Consider the following 22,375-nt stretch of genomic DNA (forward strand, 5'->3'; position numbering starts at 1 on the left):
CAGACTTACAACCGCTTCTATCATCGACTTGCCCTTTCAAACACCAAATTGGTTATTTGAAAGCTGGTTGTGTTTAATTAAACACTGAAGCATTCTTATTGAGAACAGTTTTTCAAAAAAATTTTTCAAAACAGGCAAAATTGAGACGGGACGATAATTATTAATGGGCATTGGATTGTCTTTTACAAAAATCAGATTGACTTTTGCAATTTTCAAGAGAGAGAGGGAAACTTCTGTGTTAAAGGATATTTATGTAAACAAATCTATTATGTATCTATTTATCTATACAGTAGAGTCCCGATAGTTCCGAGTCTCGATAGTCCGAGGTTCCGTTAAATCCGAGCCAACACATGTAAAAAAATAAAATGTGATATTGACATATTTGTACAACACACTCGAGCGCATGTCTGTAAACTGAGTGCTAGGCTACTTGGAGAAGCCGGCAGCCTGACTCAGTGCCACTTCATTTGCACCGCCCCACCCCCACCCTATTGTCAAGGCCACGGAACATCGCGCCCCGTATTGTCTAAAAATAAATCAGTCCGTTGCTCATCACGTTCGACTGCGGTACGGTTGTTCTAGATTACGATCGCAGTGCGCTTACCCGTCTGTTATTTACAACGTACAGTACTTGTTGTCTAAATATTAAGTTTTAGTAAAAAAGTATTTTCTGAAGTGTTTATGTGTTCATTGTACAGTAAACTATGAGTTCAAAAAGTAAAAGAAAGTTTGTACCGATAAAAACAAAACTAGAAGCTCTTAAAAGACTTGATAAAGGTGAAACATTAAAAAAATTAGCTGCCGAGTACGGAGTTGGTGAAGTGACAGTTGGTGACTGGCGAAGGAATCACGATAAAATTGAAAAGTTTGCATCAGAAAAGTGCTCGGAAAAGTGTACTAATGAGCGGAAGTCTATGAAGAAAGCAGAGTATGAAAAAACTAGCGAGGCCCTATTTTTATGGTTTTTTCAACAAAGAAACAAAGGTTGTCCTATTTCCGGACCTATTTTACAGGAAAAGGCATTGTACTTTCGCAATGAAATCAATGAAGGTGAGGAAGATTTTACGGCAAGTGTAGGATGGCTTGACCGTTGGAAAAAACGTTATGGCGTGAGGCAGTTAGAAATTTGTGGGGAGAAACTTTCGGCGGATTCCGAGGCAGTTGTTCAGTTCTGTGAAAGGTTAAAAAATCTTATTAAAAGTGAAAATTTAACACCTGATCAGATTTACAACTGTGATGAAACTGGTTTGAATTTTAAAACTTTGCCATCAAAAACTCTAGCTTCACGGGAGGAAAAAGCTGCTCCGGGTCACAAAAAAGCAAAGAGAGACTGACTGTGCTAGCCGCTTCAAACGCGTCGGGAAGCCATAAATTAAAACTAACTGTCATTGGCAAGTCTGCTAAGCCTCGTGCATTTAAAAACATGTCTATTTCAACGCTTCCCACAACTTATACAAACCAAAAAAAACGCATGGATGGACAAACAAATTTTTAAAAACTGGTTTTTTAGTGAATTTGTTCCTGAAACCAAAAAGTTTTTGAAGAAAAGCAACCTACCCTCTAAAGCCATCTTAACACTTGATAACGCAGGATCACACCCAGATGAAGGGGAACTGTAATGCAATGGCATACGCACGATGTTTTTGCCACCGAACGTGACCAGCCTCATTCAGCCTATGGACCAAGGCGTACTTGAAACTTTGAAAAAAAAGTACAGACGCCGTTTGTTGCAATCAATGTTTCAAACAATTGAAGGAGAGGCAACCATAAAAGATTTCCTGAAAAAAGTCACAATCAAGGATGTGATTTATTGGATCGCTGAAGCTTGGAGCGAAATTAAACCAGAAACAATCCAGAAATCATGGAAGAAAAATCGGAGTGTGTAAAATTGAAAATGATGATGAAGATGACGATCTACCGTTAATAAATTTAATAAACAGACTTCCTGGTTGCAATGGGACAAATCAAACTGATATTGGAGAGTGGATGAGTAGGGACGAACAGTTAGAGACAACAGACGACACCATAGTTGAGATGGTCACAGACATGACAGCTGACGGGAGTGAGGAAGAAGAAAGTGTGCAGGAGACAGACCCGGCAATGACTCACAGCGAAGGCTACGCGGCACTGGATGCGGCCCTGCGCTACGTAGAGCAGCAAGCAGAGGCGACAGCGGCAGACACGTTATTGCTTCGGCGGTGGAGAGACATGGCTGCCCGCAAACGCTGCAGTGTGGTGAAACAAAAAACTCTAGACAGTTTTTTTTAAGTAAACATTGCATCTTTGGACCTCTGTAAGTAATTTCTTAATGCTGGTATTTGTAATAAAAGCATATTTCTTTTGTTTGCCTTCAGTTCTAATTATAACCCAATTTTTCTCAAAGTGTTCCGTTATAATTCGAGTTCTTCACAATTCGAGGTACATTCTGGTCCCATTCACCTCGGATTACCGGGACTCTACTGTATATCACCCCAGTTAGACCCAGAATTCTGGACGAATCTTCATGAAAATCAACATAAACATTCAAAAAGTAATTGCCAAGCTCAAGTTTGTTGTTGAGATCTACCAGACCAAAGGAGTCAAAAAGAGAGCAAAATCTGTTTTCTACACAACCATTGCTTGTGCTTGAATTCACATTAATCATAATCTAAATTGGCTTAAGCATTGTATACAAATAATATTAATGGAATATAATTTATAGGGGTGCCATTGGAGGTATGCCTTTTCTAAACAGTAATCCTATAGAATATAATCTTGAGCCAGGATAATTGTTAGAGTCAACAAAATGTTTATTCTCTTGTCTAACAAATCTTGTTTAGATTTTGTATTAGTCAGCTGATTTATTCTAACTTAACATATGTTGACTTAACAACTTCTCAGATGGCATCTTGCGATTAAAAGTTTGATCTTGATCTTTAATTAGAAACCCTAAGAGTTACGCAAGAATATGCTGCATACCACCCTTGGTAATCCCAACTGCTACAGATTACAACTAGAGGGCTGTAAATCAACTACTCCTAATCTTTTTAGGCACAGTAGTAAATCCCACATGTCAAAATTTCAATATAGTAATTTCTGTAATAAATTAGATCAATTGTATTCCTTGTGGATTCTGTAAAGTTTTAATGAGGAATAAAATATTATCCTCGTCGCAAATTTTTTATTGTAAATCAGTTGCTTTGATTATTCAATTACTGAAGATTTTTTTTAATTCTCTTTACTTTATCCCTGTATTTTTCTTTAAATTATTACAATCTGTGTTTTTTACCAACTATTCACATTTCAATTTTAAAATATTATAAGAAATTATTATACATTGATGTATATTTTTTATCAATTTGATATAAAATTAAAAATATTTTGAACTCATATTTTAATTACTATTATTCTACATTATCTATACCGTATTAACTTAAACAAATGAATCTGAATAGTATGTGGTTAATATTTTTAACTAGTATTTTTAAATCAAATGTAATATATATATATATATATATGTATAAAAAATCTTTATATGTATAACTGTATAAAGATTTGTGCCTGAAACTAAGTTTAGGACAGCCAACCTGTACATTTACAACCTCTGACAAAGTGATGTTTGTGACTAACCTGCCGAAGCAGCATATCTGCTTGCAAGGATTGTTGTGACAATCTGTGTAAAACTTTAGTTGTAGTAGTTGTAGCCTTTTTATCATATAGATAAGAAGGCCTTAAAAAATTGTTAGTCAACACATAAATATTTATAAGTATACTCGAGTAGAGGCTCTTGCTTCGTTATGACATACCATAAGGATATTCACAGTTGGGTATGTCCAAAGCCATCTCCTCATCAAGAGCCTTGTCTACCTCAGTTTGCTGGCTGTAGTCTGAGAAGTAAGCCTCAGCATGGAGCCAGTTCTGTGCTATGTGAAAGCAGCTGTCACCTGCACGACCCAACATTGCGCTGATCAGTGTGTGGCAGCGACCACAGCCCCGTGCCATGTGTGTGTGACACAGTAACACCCGTCTCACGTACCGCAGTAAATGACCGTGCCTGTACAGTCACAATATTCCATCATAAGAAATAGCTGAGAAAAAATACTTTCACTGAGCAACTCATTTAAAGTAAACATAAGTAAATGTACATAGGATGTATTAGTTTGATAATAAAAATAAGTGAAAGACTTTACCACCTATCTGCTACCCACTACTGCCCTATCTGTGAGGCCAAAAGCCATGCTGCTCTGACTGGCCAACTCTTCGTCTCTCCTTTATAATAATAGGTGGTAAAAATTTAAATTTTGGGGGGTTTCAAAAACTATCCAACATGTTATTTTCTGTAGTAGACAGTTTTACTGTTAGTCTATGTAGGTAATGATAAGAGGATTAAACTACATTAATTTTATTTTCATAGTAACATATATTGTTGCCTACTTCTACCAGGAAGAGGAGACATTGTAACTGTTATAAAGACTTCCCTAACTTTACACCTGGACTTCATGGAATTGGAAAACATGTTTTTTTTAATTTTTACAGTATATTTATTTTTCAATTACCTCAAACACACCCCTCTTTAAGTCTAGAACTGGCAGTTAGATTACTCTGTATTGGTGGGCTACTTTTGGGCATTTTGCAGATGTCTTTAAAGAAATGTTTTAAAGTATAAAAATCGATATAACCATGAAATATTATAAATGGTTGTATTCATAAATAATTGTAGAAAATAAATATCTTCATAAAAATAAATATTTTGTATAACTATCCTGTACAGAGTACCAAACATAAAAGCTTATAAGCAAAAAAATAAAATGTGGGACCACCTTTGGAAAACAATATTTTTTATGTTCAATTATAAATTCAAGATAGCCTAATTGTTGGAAATTTTATCTAGTTAATGGAAATATATAACTAGATAAATTGTTAACTTTATCTAGGAATATTGAGACTATTTGATGGGTCTGAATATTTTTAATTTCAGAATATTGTAACAATGTGCGGATATGAAAAAGCATCCAAAACAAATCCAAGCTCTCACTGATCTGAGGATCTGCCATATAATTTTCCTAAGCCATGGCTCTATTTTATTAATTTGAGAAAGTTGGCATAGTTAACAAAAGAATTAATTTTACTATATAATGTTAGTTTTGGCAGCAATCATGCAGAGAAGTTCCAAGCAACTAGCCTAGCTTACAAACCTAAAATCCAGAAACCACCAATTCATTATTTATGAATTTACACAAAGATAACACTTATTACACAATACACAACAACAAATTACTGCATAAATTACACTACTAACAATTACTTCAATTAAAAATAACACATTTTGGTAGAGTTACAAACGATAACAAACAACTTACAAATGTTACAAACTCAGAATTCATTTGTTTAGATAGAGCGTAAGCGGCTGTCGTAGACCAAAGAAAATTAGCATTAGGAGTCACAGATTATACAACCAGTAACGAAAACTCCGCTAAGAGTAATTTAGTAATAAAGAGTAATTTGTCCTCTTTACCGAAAACAGGCGGTTGCCAAGCTCGAGGGTTAAATTTTACTTTAAAAGTGTATGAAGGATGACATATTGTATAATCTGACAAAAATGAACACTGCACTATCTAGAGCCACATGTTATTTTTAAACCATTTAATTAAAGACTTGTTCTTAATAAATTCAAACAATAATATATTTAATATATGAAATACATGCAAAATACAACTTTATTATATAACAAGGTACGAATACGCCACACCACGTTTTGCATCAAAGACTTCACTGAGGTTGCATGCAAAACTTCAAGTCTATTGCTAATTATATTACTATGTCACATTTTAAAACGTCATATTATTGTACTAGGTTTGTTTACAAATATATTTGTTCTGAGATTTTCTCATTACCATTACAGTTACCCATAATATAATTGTAAAAATAACCGCTAATGCTCAGCCAAATCCCATGGAATAACATACACATCATAGAACATTGCTGCTTATATGGAAATGAAGCTTCATACAAAATTCCAAGTTATAGGTCAGTATGTTCTCAAGATATCATGCAGACAGGCAGACAGAAGTGTTGCCAGCCCCTCAAGTGGTAGGCTTCACTAATGCTCAGCCAATAAGAAAGTTACTATATTTGATAGTTTGACATTTTAGTCAAAGTGGACATTTCTAAATGCCAGAAGGCGAATTGGTTTCAAAGTTAACCCTAACACTGCAGTCATGCTAAATCTCTTAGATGGGGTCCAGCTTTTGTGCATGTTGCAAGTCTTTTTTAAACAATACGTAAAAAATATGAAACCTGTTTTAACATGTACATTGTAGGGCATCATGTTTTTCCTCACTGAAATTTAATTTTAGAAACAGTTACTATAATTTATAAATGTTATGTTTTACTAATGTTGTCATGAGAAAAATAAGAATCAAAAAACCTTTATTTTACCAAAATTTTAACTTTTACCATTTTTTAGGAGTAAGAAAATTACAAATAGCCTAAATGGTATACAATATTATGCCAGAAAAAATCTGTGCTTAGTTTCTCAGTAGAAATAACATTGGAATTTCTGCTATAAGTTTTTTTCTTTTATAAACGAACAAGTTACAAAAACTGTAAACAGCTGGCTAAGTATTTTTTTATACCCTAGAGTAAAAATAGAAATCCAAAAAAATTATTGTTATATTATGAAAGGAATAGCCTATTAGAAAATGATAATATATGTAACCATAGCTAAAAAGATATAATTTTTTAGAAGTAAAATAGAAAATAAAAATACTGTGGAAAAGAAAATTTTTAGTGATAATAGAAAACAAGCTACAAATTAAAGCTTATACTGCATTTTTGTATTTTTATTGAAACATTCCACATAGGAAACTAATTAGGTAATTGAAAATGAATATAAAATCAAAATACTATGAGTAATAAATTAAATATAACATAATATGTAATATAGTGCTCATTAATATAATTTCACTAATAAACTGTATAAAGTTTTTTTGTAAAAATAAATTATAAAAAATGTATACATTTTTTCCATAGCATATTTTGTTGGAACACATATATGTAAATAAACACATATAGAATGTTGTGATATGCCTAAAATTAAAAAAAATCATATAATGTAAAACCTAAACATAGCCTTCTTTTTTTGGAAAGATTCAAAGCAGTTTATAGCTAAAGAAATGTACATATAATATGTCTTCACTGGCCAGTATACTATTCATTATTTTTTCTTAGAATATATAAAATATATAAATAACCCAGAATCATAAAAAAAACACAAACTGAATGGACTGTTGTGGGAGAGAGTAATGGCCTCCAACTTTGTTATGAAACTGTTGCCTACCACGCAGCACAAAATACCTTCTTGAAAATTCCTATGATGCATTAAATCATCTTCAAGGAGATATTTGTTTGTTTGAAATCATCAAATTATTAAGGAGTTTACTGTTTTCCCGAACAATGTATTTCATGCAATTTACTGGGCCAGGTGTAAGGGTTTGGGAGAACGTTTAATATAAATAAAGAAGAACACGGAATGAAATAGCAGTTAAAATACTGAAAAGATAATTAATTTTAGCATTCTTTGACATTTGGCAATGATGAGTTACTCACATCATATATGTCCTATGATTGGTTAACAATTACGTACTTGATAGTTTCTACAGACCACTGGTGCGAGCTTTTGAAATTATATTTTTTTAAAGCGTATATATATTTTTTTTAAAGATATATATACAGGGTGTATATTATGTCTGGGAAACACCCAATATATTATCCTTTAATTAATTTAAATATAAATTTGTAAACCTCTTACAATCGTGATAGAGATTTGGGCATCTACTTTTTGGAACAACGTTTTGTTATGTCACACCAACGGGGGACGTCCTGCCGAGGGTATCGTGAATATTCTTAATGGAAGCCTATACTTGTGATACATAATTTTAAAGGTAACAGCTTACTGAATTGAATGCCACAAACCCGCATCTCAAGGGAATTATTCTATCAGAAAATAGAGCATTTTTAGTATTGAAAATTTACTGATGTTCAACAATGTAATTTTAACATGGTTCTTGCCACAAAAATGTGTTACACTAATTTTTTAGGCATTTTTTTAAATGTTCAATTAAATAAAACAAAAAATTTCATTTTAAGCTGGTTCTATTAGCACAAATTTGCCAGTTTTTTATTACAGTACAATTATGGAAATACTTATGTTATTGATTTCTTATTACAAATAAAAAATAATGTATGCTGTTAGAAAAGTCTTACAACAAACGTTTTACTGCATTTGGTGTCAAAAGCAATTGTTTCGAACTTGTGTTCTTCTACGGTTTGACAATGAGCCAAAAATCTTGTGTAAAATGATTCGACAGAGTTGCCTAACATTTCTTCAGTTATCAAAGCAATCTCCTCTATAATCCTGTTTCTTAGGTCTTCCAAATTATGAGGCTTTCTTCTATAAACATTGGATTTTAAATGACCCCATAGGAAAATAATCGATTGGTGACAAATCCGGAGATCTTGGAGGCCATTCGATTTCTCCTCTTCGGCCAATCCATTTATGAGGAAACCTTAAATCCAAATACTCTCTTACCTGTCTCCCATAATGGGGTGGAGCAACCATCCTGCTGAAAACCATTCATTATCAAAGTATTCTCCTGATGCAATTTGAATAGCTGGGATTATTTCATTTTGGAGCATATTGTAGTTAAAGTTCGGCATTTAAATTTCCATTGATGGAAAAAGGGTTCCAATAACAATTTTGTTACCTAAAATTCCACACCATTACGTTTCAGTTTTTGTGGTTGCTGTGAATGGGACTCAGTAATCCAATGTGGGTTTTCACTAGCCCAGTAATGGCAATTGTGCTGCTGTTAACATTGCCATTTAGGAAAAAAAAGTTGCCTCATCAGAAAATAGTATGTTGGTCAGAAAATCTCTATTGTCATCACATTTGCGCATCACAAGTTCACAAAACTCAACTCTTCTGTGCGTAATCATCCCTCACTTAACCCTTTCAACGCGTTTTTGCCGTACTAGGTACGTTCATGACACTTTCAACTTGAGATCGCGTTTTGCCGTACTGAGTACGGTCCATGGAGTAGTGCGGTTTTTATTTTTGTAGCTGTAACAGACAAACTATCGAATGTTTTCAATGAAAAATGTATACCAATCGAAAGTAGAAGATTCATAAATACTTTCGATTAATTGAGTCGATTATCTCGAAAAATCGATCTTTAGAAAAAATATCTGAGAAATCAGCTGCATTCAAGACGACGTCCATTGCCGTGCACCCGATCGTTTGTCGGCTTACGTTTGTTGTTGTTTACAGTCATTGTTAGTGTGATGGTTTTTGTTCTTACTGACATATTTTTGTGTGTTTTATGTTCCTTTGTTTAGTTATTATTATTAGTTATGCTTAGTAATTAGTTTTACAAGCTAAAAACTATATGGTTTTTGAAGAAGGAAATCCCGTTTTGACAGGAAACATTTTTGTTGTGTTTTACAAACATGAGTCGGGAAATGTTTTGTAGGTTAGCTAGCTTTTAGGGAAATATTTTTGCATATTTTAGGGAATTTATTTTAAAAACTGTTATCGGTTTTGTAAAATATTTTAAAATCAATCGAAAATGAGTAATCTTTGAAGGGGGACACCTAGTGGAAAGAGACAGTAAAATTGACAGACTTTTGAACCTTGAATCAGATGAAGATTTCGACGATGGATATGGACAATGACTTTGCTCAAGCTGAGTTTGAAGTATTAGACTTAGGACAAAATAGTGATGATGATATTGAAAATAGGCTAGGTGAAAACATTGTAGAAGAACAAAATGAGTTCAATGTTGTTGAAAGAGGTGGAGGTGATGCATACCTAAATGTAGGCCTAGGCTTACTTGGTTTTTGAATCATTGTAAAGTTAATAAACTAACCTAAAGTAGGTTAATTTTGTTTAAGTTGGCTAATTCTAAACACTAACAACATAATAACAACAAAATAATTATAAACTTGTGGTAATTTTGTTATATTATTTATAAAAAAACACAAAAATCTCTAAAAAACCGCCAGAAAAAATCAACGCAGGAGGCGGGAGGGTGGTATGACCATGAAAAAAAAAAATAACGCGTTGAAGGGTTAACTGTTGGACTAAATGAACTTTAAAATGGTTTGTATTTATTAATTTTCAAAATCTTACTCACAGACATAGGGTGCATAATCATGTTGCTGTGCAGCTTTTCTGTTGAGCGATGTATGTGGGTCTTCAATAAATTGTTTGCAAAACATCTAGTGCATGTTCTTCATCTGTTGCAGATTGTATCCTACCCGACTTTGGCCGATTACGTACACTCCTGTCATTTCAAAAACGCTCAATAGGTTTTTGTTATTGTTGAAACACTTATGGGATTCCTTTCTGGGGAAAGTGTCATTAAACAAATTACAAACTTCCCGATAAGATCTTTGACGATCGCCATATCCTCGCATCATCAACAGAGTAAATTCGTTCTCTTTCAGACAATTCCATTAAAATGCCAAATAAAAACTGAACTACTGTAATTTAGATAACTTGTTGACAGCAATGCTTCAGAGACACATTGATTAACTCGACAGGAATGATATGACCTTTGTCCATTTGTAATTCCCAAGCTTAGACCTGTCTAGTGGAAAGCTCCAAGCTCAACAAACTGAAACCTGGTTAGACCAGATGATTAATAACACTCAATAATGTTTCTCATAGGCTGTAGTTATTAGTGACCTTTGTCTCTTTAAACCTTCCTGCTGACTGGAAAACACCAAGTACAGATTCATAAGTAATCAGAGAAAGTGACTCATAAGTTTTATTCATTGTAATAAAAACTGGTAAAGTAAATTTGTTACTAATGAAACCAGCTTAAAAATAAATTGTTTATTTTATTTTAATTGAACATTTAAAAAATGCTAAAAAAATTAGTGTAACACATTTTGTGGCAAGAACCATGTTAAAATTACATTGTTGAACATCAGTATAATTTCAATACTAAAAAAATGCTCTATTTTTTGATAGAATAATTCCCTTGAGATGCGGTTTGTGGCATTCAATTCAGTAAGCTATTACCTTTAAAATTATGTATCACAAGGTATAGGCTTCCATTAAGAATATTCACGATACCCTCGGCAGGGACGTCCCCCGTTGGTGTGACATAACAAAAAAAAAAAAAAAAAAAACCCCAAAATTGTTCCAAAAAGTAGATAAGCCCAATCTCTATCACGATTGTAAGAGGTTTCAAAATTTATATTTAAATTATTAAAGGTTATATTTGGGTGTTTCCAGACATAATATACACCCTGTATATTATATATATATACCAGGGTGTTTGAAAAGTATGGGTACGGCTTAATATATTTAAAAACCATAGGAGATAACATCTCTAAACTTTGCACAGTGGTCATATGGCTATGTAAAACTATTTTTCTTGCTATTACCATGACATGCCAAAACCATGGGGGGACGGCCCACAGAGGAAAACATGGAAATCTTAAATTGAAGCATGGGTCGAGTGATACCTCATTTTGAAAGAGCTCACTTAGTAGAGTTGAATTCGCAAACCGCATCTCAAAAGGTTATCCAATCAGAAATGGCGGCTTGTTTTAGGTTACACATTGTGAAGTACATTATGCTGCTTTATGCCATTTCTGACTGGATCGTCGTATTCAAAAAAACTAAAAAACAAAAAAACATTGGTATTTATTGTGTTTGATTTATTGTGTTATAAATCATGACATAATTTGCTAATTAAAAAAAAGTCAGTGAAAAACACATTGGTTAGTAGAGTGAAACGCCGCCCTACCGCATCAGAATACGACGATTCCAGTCAGAAATGGCCAGCGCATAATGTACTTCACAATGTGTACCTAAAACAAGCCGCCATTTCTGATTGGATAAACCTTTTGAGATGCGGTTTGCGGAATTCAACTCTACTAAGTGAGCTCTTTCAAATGAGGTATCACTCGACCCATGCTTCAATTTAAGATTTCCATGTTTTCCTCTGTGGGCCGTCCCCCCATGGTTGGCATGTCATGGTAATAGCAAGGAAAAATAGTTTACATAGCCATATGACACTGTGCAAAGTTTAGAGATGTTATCTCCTATGGTTTTTAAAATATTAAGCCGTACCCATACTTTTCAAACACCCTGTATATGTATGTCTGAAGTTTAGAACTTCTTGAATGCATTGCTATGAATATCATACTGACATATTGCCAATAAATAGTACTTTCATCCAAATCCACTGAAAAGGCATCTGAGATACACTTCACACACTGCCAGTGTTAAATTATGAAATATATGATAAAAGATAGGACAAACTCCAAGGTAATATTAGTAGGTGGAAATACATTTAAAAATTCTAAAAAGTGTGGTAAACCATACTGGGTGTGAATTCTAGCATGTTAATAAATGTGGTTCAGGGCAATAATGCAATGATCTACATAAAATAAATGTATATCATATTCAGCCCATCTGAAATAAATGAACAAATTAAAACTGTATATTTTAAACTTGAAGTGAATGTTTAGTATGTTTCTAATTGCTAAATAAGTAAGAATAATAGAATCTATTTTGCAACACTCGTACAGCTGCTATTAAACACAACAAAACCTAACCTTTCTTCTTTGTAAGCCTCTTCTGCCAACTGGTAGAACACCAGACACGCTTTCTCGTACAGGAGTGTCCTAAGATGGTCTTTCCAAGACGCATTGTCCATTGTGTCTATGGTCTCCCAGGTAGGCATAGCCATTACCTGTTGCTTCTTCAACAGGGCCTTCTTGTCAGAATTCCTATCAAAAAATAAATCATATAACACATTGAGTAAAAAAAGTCAAAAATGGTTATTCAAAAACTAAATGAGATTTTATTACATTATATTTAACAATTAACTTTAATTTCACTTCTTCACATTTATTTCCTATTTATATTCTGTCCCCTCATTCTTCAACTAAACGTTATTTCATAGAGAAAAATTAGTTTTTTACTGGAAGACAACCCCAGTAGTGGAATCATTTTTCCATTCCTAAAAAATAAACAATAAACTTGTCCATCCTCAACATTTATTATGTTTACCAAAGTCTTTCAAAAATTATACCTACTAATAAACATTTACTATTCACTATTACAAAACATAACACAGTACATATTGTTGTTCCTTACAAAATTGTTTTAATTTTTACACCTTCGATTTTTAAACAAATCTAGTTATTCCCAGAAGAAGGGTGAAGTTAGAAATTCAGTGCATCTTAAAAATAAATTATATTTAGTAAAACGATTATTCAGTAAAAATGTATGACATAAGTACTACATCCTAAATTTCCTAAAAAAAAAAAACTGTATATAATAATATACAGAGTTTCAGACCACATGTCTCAAATTACTAATGTTCAAACAGCTTACTGCAGAGATTTAGTTTAAATGAATTCCCCACCCACAAATAAATCCAAAAAAAATTGTTTCAAATCTTTTAAACTCTGTAAAAAAATACAGGCTGCCTCAAATACCGAGGATCCCATGTTTTAATCTCAAAATTTTTAAATACAAACACATGCCATGTTGTACATTATTCTAAAGGTCTTTGCATCCTTAACACTTTGGTGAAGAAATAATTTTTATTATTTCTATTAGTTTTAAAATGGCAGTCTAAAGTGTAGAGAAAACTGTTTTATTTTTGTTTTTTATTGCCATTCCTGTGATATGAACCCAAACCAAAATAAAATTATTTTTCGATACTTCATGACACAAATTTTTAAATGATTCCATACATGGCTGTATTTTTCAAAATTTTTCTACTACTGTAAAATTTACATTAAAAAAAATTAAAATATCCGTAAACCAAAAATTTTAAATGGTAAGAAAGGATTCCACCACAAAACTTTTACAAAACTGAAAATCTTTTATAACCATTACAAAACTGTGGCAAAAAAAACTGTGTTTATGGGTACCAAGTAAAAGTTTACATTTTATTTTTGCAAGTAAATAGGCAATTAAGAGGCCAATCAATAAAATAAAATATATAAATAGCTGTATTCACTACGTTTATAAATATCACTTCACCCATGCGCGACAGCTTGGCTACATTCTTAGCATACACATACAGTATACGGTCTGTTTGTGGATTACAAAACAGAATTCAGTTATGCCTGGGAAAACCACGGCATGCACCTAGAGCCTCATTTTATGTATGCTCCTATCTTGTATATATATAAAATCATAACATAAATTTAATACATATCACACTGATGCTATTTTATTAGTGTGTAAGGCTGACTTGGCTTTTGATAATATTGAATTAAAAAAATTAAACCCACTCAGTTCTTGGATTTTTTTAATGTTTCTGGTTCCACATAATCTACATGACCTGTTTGAAATAGTTTTTTATGCAAAAATAAAACTTAGTGACTGACATTTAATGTTTAACAATGTTAATATTTAAATTACAAAGGTTAAAAATCTGTCCACGAACTAGATTCTTACACCAAATCTAAAGTTAACAAAATTAAATTAATTTTTCACTAAGGATTTATAAACCTTGACTACCCTTTCTATTTCTCATATATAATATTACAAAACACACATAACATTAAAAGACACCTATTTTTTACTTGGAATTTTATACTAACTATAAAAATCTAGTTCTCTCTAAAAACTAATTGTTGGTATACAATTGTGCTTACCAAAAATAAACAGGAAACTGATCCAAAATGCTGCTTTCTTTATTTTCTTCCTCTGGAGAAGATTCACTTGCTTTTACTTTACTTGGTTTTTCAGATCGCTTGTTTTCATGTTTTTTCTTCTTGTGTTTTCTTTTATTTGACGATGGTTTTACTTCTTTGGTTTTGTTTTCTTTTGTCTTTTCTGGTGTCAAGGAACTGTAAGGCATCGGTATAGGTTGATGTGATTGAGCCATCTTGGGCTCCTGGTCTGGCTCATTCTTTTCTGTCTTGTCTGTCTGAAAGAATTAAGAATGAAAAGATAAAACCCTGAAGGAATACAGGTTTTTATGTAATAAGCAAATCTAGATCAGACACACTCATGAACAAATCTATTAAAGAGGAACCTTTCAGCATAATTTATACTGAGTTCACAGAAATGTGAACTCACACAGATATAGGGTTCCATAAAAAGTAATGAACTTTACAACAATAAAATTAACTTATGTTTACCTATCTAATATTATTTTTCATTTTTATTTACCTTGACTAACTCTCTTAGAGTGAGTGCACTTCCTAGCTCTAGCGTTAAATTTAATATCAAGTACTGTGAAGTACAAAGAAACATTTAATTAATTAATACTGTGATATAAATAAATTCAATAAATATATTTTGATGATGACAATGAAAAACATTGGAGAACAGAGAGGAACCATTATGTAGAAGTATCAACATATACTTATATTTTATATTATGTAGCTAGAATAATAACAAGCAAAACAATCTATCAATTACCCAGGCTTGGACAAAAGAAGCAATACTCAGATAAAACATTTTCTAGACAACGGAAGAGAAGTGGGCAAAAATGCCAACAGATCTGTTAAATGTGAAATGAGTGTTTAGCACCAACAAATCGTTTTTAATTAATATTGGATTCACCGACTTAAGTATCTAGCTATGTACCATACAGCAGCAGTATGATGATTTCTATAAGTATCGAGTCAAGATATTTATAGAAGCTTTAAATTTACACTTCATTATATTTACATAAACAAAACCAGTTGCAAGCATCACTAATGCAAGTACGTAAAGTAAGTTAAAATTTAGGATTATTTTAATTTGGCGTATTAAATTAGATACAAAGTATTAGATAATCTTCAAAAATTTCATGGAACCAAAATGTTTCTAACCAGCCTCCATATAATTGAAAGCATAAATAAAGTTACCTATTTAAGACACCATTTATGTTTATAATGTCATAAGGTCAAGATATTCAAATTAATTTAAATAATTAAAAATAAAACACTTAACAAATGACAAATAATATAAAAATCAGGTAGGCAAGTCAAAACAAGAGTCAGCTTAAAAATTTGTTCAGTAATAAATGAATAATAGTTAAAATATTTAGAATTCTAAATCAATAAATTAAAAAAATATTATTCTTAAAAATATGAAAAACGAGATATTTCCTCGGCTAGAGCAAGATAAACTTAATTATTGATAGTGCTAGTAGTTGATAAAATGGATAAAAAGTAATGCTACAATAAATTAGCATATATATTGAAACAGCTACTCCACTGTAGTTATTGCTCCAATAAATTAAATAAAAGAAAATAGATTTTATTTCAAAATTTAAATTATGCTTTAAAAACAAGGGTTAAATCAATGTATTTATACAAATATAGCTGAACTTCTAATATCACTAAATTTGTACAAAGGGCAATAATCTAATGAAGACTTATAAATATGTCAAATCTTATTAAAGATTGATTAGTATAATATATAAAGTAAATATATACATGTAATGACATTAATACGATATTTCACTCTTTAAGTCCGAGACTTCAGCATGGTCCCTCTACTAACACAGCATAATTAATTAGTGGCTTGTGCCTGGATATATGTGGGTTGTCGTTTGACAGGTATTTGGTTTTCTGATAATAGATTATTTTGGGTAATTTAATCACATTTTTAAATTACCCTCAACCAATCGAGAAAATCGGCCTCTCCTTAAAAAAAAGAAGAAATATCGTTAAAAGGGATATTGGATTCTGTTTATAATAGTTTTCATGCAGACCAATATCTATGATCTACAAACGTTTCTGAAAGTAGAGGGACATGAACACGACGTCTGTCCAATTATTAGTCACACAGGAAATGACAGTTGATTCAATTGTCAAATCTTATCAATTAATTCTAGAACACAAATCATTAAGATTATTTGGATTCAGATTCGACTTCAACTCATCACTACTTACAATGCTGTTTCTATTAATTTACAATGCAAGATGAAGCCAATTATAAAATTTGAAATAGGCTTATTTCTAACAAATTTAAAAAGCAATAAAAAGAACATAAATAATTAATAGACTTTTTAATAATTATACTTTAAGATCAATCAAGAAATAAGAGTACTCTATTGGATTGGACAGACTAAGATCAATTACAGAAAACATATTAATATAATAAAATATTTTATAGTACCCATAAAATTTGAACTGTTAACCAATAACTAAAATCTAAACGGTCACTCAAAATATGAAAGAGTGACACAGTACAATATTGAAAATAGTGTGAGGTCTAGTTCTGGCTAAAAAATGAACAAGTTATTTTCCACTGTTTCAGATATTTACATTAAAATTTTCATTACTTACAGTTGGGTCTGAAATCTCAAAGAATGGCAAACATTGCAGTCCTGCCAAGACATGTTCCAGAGCAGGACCAGCCCTCTGAGCTATGCTGCCTACCACAGGAGGAGGAGGCACATACCTCGGCACTGCAACATTCACAGTGATGACCATAGACATTCCCTTGGATTGTATTTTATTGCTACAGTAAACACGAGTTTCTTTATAGGGTAACAGTTAGATGGGTATACCTGAATTGTAATGCTATGTCAAGGATCAAGAGTAAGTTAGATAAGTGGAAGCACAGATTGTTTTTAATTCAAAGCAACCTTCGCTATTGTTTAATATCTAGTCAAATATCATAACTGGTTAATATCTAGTCAAATATCATAACAACTCTCCCTAAAAATATTTCACAAACAGGTTTTCCATCTTTACTTTTCTTAGAATATGTTTTAGTTTCATGAAATACTTGGCCATTGTTAGTTGAGCCAGAATATTCATCTCAACTCACTGGGCTCTTGCTTGTAATTTTAAGCTTTTCATATTTTTTTTTATTAAATTTAATGAAGTAGTAAATTTGAAAATTGGATTAAAAATGTGTAGTATCAAATTCAAAACAATGTATGTATATACGAGGGTCGTCCATAAAGTAACCGCCGTTTGGGCGTGGCGCGATAAGTAGTGGGGGTAGCGCCGCCATTCTCACATCGGTGTGCGCAGCCGTTCATTACGCTTCTAGCTGTGCAAGGGAGAGCATCGTGCGATCGCGCGTTCTTTTGTTACAACGCAAAAACATGAGCGCCGTGACAGAAAATCCGCCAAGTGTGAACTTCGTGGTGTAATAAGATTTCTGTGATCGAAAAGTTACACAGCAGCTAAAATTCATCGTGAATTGAGTGCGGTGTATGGCCCAAACACTATGAGTCCGTCAATGGGTTCGTTTTTTTAAAAATGGAAAGAACGAACGTTCACGATGAAGACCGGAGTGGTAGGGCATCTCTCGTCAGTGATGACTTGGTGAACAAAGTGGATGAGAAAATTCGCAAGAACCGTCGCTTCACAATCTCGGAACTTTCGGATCATTTTCCTGAAAACCTTTTACTGTGAAACCTTAAAATGGCTACGACGAGCGATTCAAAACAAGCGTCATGGTCTTCTGACATCTGGTGTTGTGTTTGTCCATGACAACCCCCTGTCTTCATACAGCTCAAAGAACAGCAGAACTTTTGGAAAAGTTCAAATGGGACGTTTTTTTACCCACCCCCCCTACAGCCCGGACCTGGCTCCCAGTGATTTCTATCTTTTCCAGTACATGAAGCGGTGGCTTGCATCTCAGAGGTTTGCGAGTGATGAAGAGCTTCAAAACGCTGTGACAGGTTGGCTACGTTCTCAGGCGGCAGATTTTTTTAAAGACGGAATTTCAAAAACTGTTTAAAAGATATGATAAGTGCTTGAATTTGTCTGGTGAATATGTAGAAAAGTAGAGAAAAGCTGTAGTTTTAACATTTATATAATAAACTTTTTGTATCTCAACTGGTTTATTTTTTATTTCAAAACGGAGGTTACTTTGTGGACGACCCTCGTATATATATATATATATATATATATACATATATTTTATTTATATATATATATATACACACATTTGTTATGATTTAACAATGTTATGTAGAACTTACTGGAGATTACTAAGGAAATAACAAGTAAATGGACAAAGTGTAGTATTAAGATAATTCTGTCAATTTTATATTATTCACAAGATATAAGAAATTTTGTAATTAATTTTTGGGATACGATTTTTATATACTCTTATACCATTTCTGAATTCAAGTTATTAACATTTTGTGCTGTATTAAGCTACTGTATAACGCGGTTTATTGAGTATCAATGAACGAGTGAATATTACAGAACACATATTGATAGTTATGAGTGAATCTTGTACTTCACAAACACATTTCTTGTAATATTAGATCTGAGAATTTGTCATGTTTGAACCAAACAGACCCTGATGACAACAAGCAGATATCTATAGCAAAACCTTAGTTTAATTTGACTTGGCTCTTCCTTTGGTTTAGGGAAAAATTACGACTTAATAATTTATATTCTTTTATCATTCCTTTTTTTGTACTTTCCAACACACTAAAGATAGAGACAGAATAAAAACACAACAAATTTAACCTTTATATATACACAGTTCTTTATATTACCACTGTTCTTTTAATTGAAGAAAATTAAAAATATTTAATTATATAATTTTAGAAATTGGAAAAACAAAGAAAGTTAAAGCACATTAATTCACAAATCAGTTATAACAATCTTTATATACACAAAAATTATCTTCACAATATGTTTTTTGGCCATTTCATTGATTAAAGCATCTTTTAAGTTTTAAAATAAGTTAATAAAATTAATAAGAAACATCTTATAGATTTTTGTCACTCACAAGGAGGTGGCTGCATGTCGTTTGATATTGTCAGACTCTGGATGGGCGAAGTGTTCTGCTCCTCATCCTCATCCTCACCGGAGGGCTCTGGAGACACTGGTTCATCCTTAATTTCCTCAGTCAAAGGCATGTACAGGTCTGACAACATGTAGTGGGCCGATGTCACTATCTAGACACCAAAGTTATCAATAATCTAATTCAAAGGTTTCTAACTTAGTATAAAATTGTTAGAGAATAAATGTCTTTGTTACAAGGAAAGCTCCTTTTCTTAACTATGAGAGTCACTATGAAAGTTTTGAGATACAGGCAGACAGTACATACTACAAAAATCTTATCATTCTTATCTGATTGTTCAAATGCCAGTCAGTACCTGGGGCTTGGGTTCTTCAGTGTACTTGTGTCGTCTGTTCGGAAAGATCAATTTCATGAAGTCATGGAATTCATTGTTTAAAGTTTGTTATTTGACGATGGATGGTTTGATAGAAAAATATGATTTCAGATATAACGTGTTAAACATTTTTAATTAATTTTTTAACTATGGCAAATGCCCTACATCCTTTTATGTCAAGGAGTTTTTGAGACAGCATTTTCGGGCTATGAATTTAGAGTTGGGTTCTCTCAAGAGGAATGCATTGAACGTCTCAAAATAGCTTTTGGTTCAAAAGAACCACCCTGTGTTACCGTTTTTCGTTGGTATTCGAATTTCAAAGGGCCCATAATTTGCTTCCAAGACGATGAACATTCGGAAAGACTACAATCTGCCATCACTCAAGAAATCGTTGATCTGGTATGAACTATGATCAAAGAGGACAGACACTCCACTTATTTAATGATTGAAGCTTCCCTAGGGATTAGAACCGCAGCAGTGTGAATTATCTTGCACAACTTTTAATAAAGTCAGGTTAATTGTTTCTCAATTTTATACATAAGCAAAATTTTGAGCGTATAAGAATCTGTCATCAGACACTCCAGCTGATTAATAATGGTCATCAGCAAATGTCACTGCTGATGAGACGTACATACCATTTCATGCCATTCTAACTTGAGGAGAGAATTACATATGGGTGTTTGGAGACATGCCATCTCCCATAATGGTCACACAAAAATAATCAGTAAAGAAAGTAATCCAGACCATTTTCTTCAGGAGCACAAAATTGGTGAAGATTATTAATCATGAGAGACAATAGGACTGTCACAGTAAGTTGGTACACTGAAGAACACTTGCCAGAAGTTTGTCATAACTTGAACATTAAGATTTTAATTTTCCACCAACGACAATTCTTTTTTCACACTGGGGCAAAAACTTTGAACTTTTTGGCTGAAAATGGCATCAAAACAGTGGAGCATACCCTTTATTAAGCTGTTCACGCTATGTGCGACTTCTGATTATTCTTCAATCTGAAGGAACATTTGTGCGGTCATCACTTATCTTTGGAAGCCAAAAGTGATGATGAAACGTAAATATTTTGACTCCTATCCAAAAATTGAGTGTCTGGATGCTTTTAACTGGTAGAAAATTTAACTTCAAAAGTGCATTGACACTGGTGAGTATTACTTTAAGCATGCCTAACGTTTGGTGAATCTATCACAAAAGCTCTTCTTATACAGTGTCTACAAAAAGTCTGAGAACAGTATTTTATTTTTTGAACGATTGCGCATAAAGCAGGATATGAAACTTTACACAAAGTACTATACAAAAAAATCTACATTTTTTAAGCAAATATCAATTTTTCCATCATACTGGGGATGGTCTACAAGGAGTCAGAAGAAAATCTTAAATGAGAACATAGTTCGGGTTTAACATTAAACTATTGGGCTTTCATTATTTTATCTAACACAAGGAATGATTTCATTCAACTAGATCAAGTTTATAATTTTAAACCGCCGCCATTTTGGATAGGGTGAACTTTTTGAGGTCAGGTATGTGGCATTGTGTTCTCCTAATAGAGACCTACTTAATCTGTAATACTTAAAAAAAATAACATGCAGTTCCAGGACTTTTTGTAGACCCTGTATATAAAAACATTCAGAGTGATACCCGTATTAATGTAAGAAAGTTATCACACAATAACAAACACACTGAATGACTGAACATTAGAGAATTTTATCCCACAAAAGATTCCTATACTCAAAAAATACATAAAAATATAAAATATGAAATTTAAATTATAAATCTTGCAGAAAGTATTGAATTTCTGTTAAGAATACCTGAGGATATTTCTCCCTGGGTAGGAGAGACACACAGTTCTTGAGAAGAGCCCTGATGGTTCCCGGTTTCATGGAGGAAGGCTCGGTGGAATGTTTCATATTGCGAGCCACCCTGTAGAACAGCATAGCTACTGGGACTGTAAAGGGGTTCTGCCCATCCTTCATGAGTCCATCTGAGCACAGACTGGTCAGATCGTACAGCTTTACTATGTCCTGGTCCTTACCTGCAACAGCGTGGAGGAAGATTTAATAGAACAATTCATATAAAGTAATAAGATGGTATTTAACAATTTGTTCTAAAGCCAAAACTTTAGCTTGAATGTATTTTAAAGATTTTATATTAACTTATTAGTGAATATTATATTAAGTGGCAATATAATTGTGTACAAATAGCATAGCTTTAGTGAAATCAATTTGTGTAAGATATTAAAGTATTTTTAAACA

At 32.6% G+C, this 22,375-nt stretch overlaps 1 protein-coding gene across 2 annotated transcripts in view; it reads right to left on the reverse strand.

The window, feature by feature from the left end:
* The window catches only part of LOC124352766 (erythroid differentiation-related factor 1), a 61,653-nt gene that overhangs the window by 17,161 nt on the left and 22,117 nt on the right, over positions 1 to 22,375 (reverse strand). For both annotated transcript variants that reach the window (XM_046802430.1, XM_046802429.1), the window contains exons 8-13: positions 21,932 to 22,155; positions 19,724 to 19,892; positions 17,305 to 17,426; positions 14,674 to 14,948; positions 12,613 to 12,786; positions 3,786 to 4,033 (exon numbers count right to left, since the gene is read on the reverse strand). In XM_046802430.1, the coding sequence (XP_046658386.1) occupies positions 3,786 to 4,033; positions 12,613 to 12,786; positions 14,674 to 14,948; positions 17,305 to 17,426; positions 19,724 to 19,892; positions 21,932 to 22,155 (1,212 nt within the window). The remainder of the gene's footprint in view (positions 1 to 3,785; positions 4,034 to 12,612; positions 12,787 to 14,673; positions 14,949 to 17,304; positions 17,427 to 19,723; positions 19,893 to 21,931; positions 22,156 to 22,375) is intronic.

Source organism: Homalodisca vitripennis, chromosome 1 (assembly GCF_021130785.1).
Source record: "Homalodisca vitripennis isolate AUS2020 chromosome 1, UT_GWSS_2.1, whole genome shotgun sequence".
NCBI lineage: Eukaryota > Metazoa > Arthropoda > Insecta > Hemiptera > Cicadellidae > Homalodisca > Homalodisca vitripennis.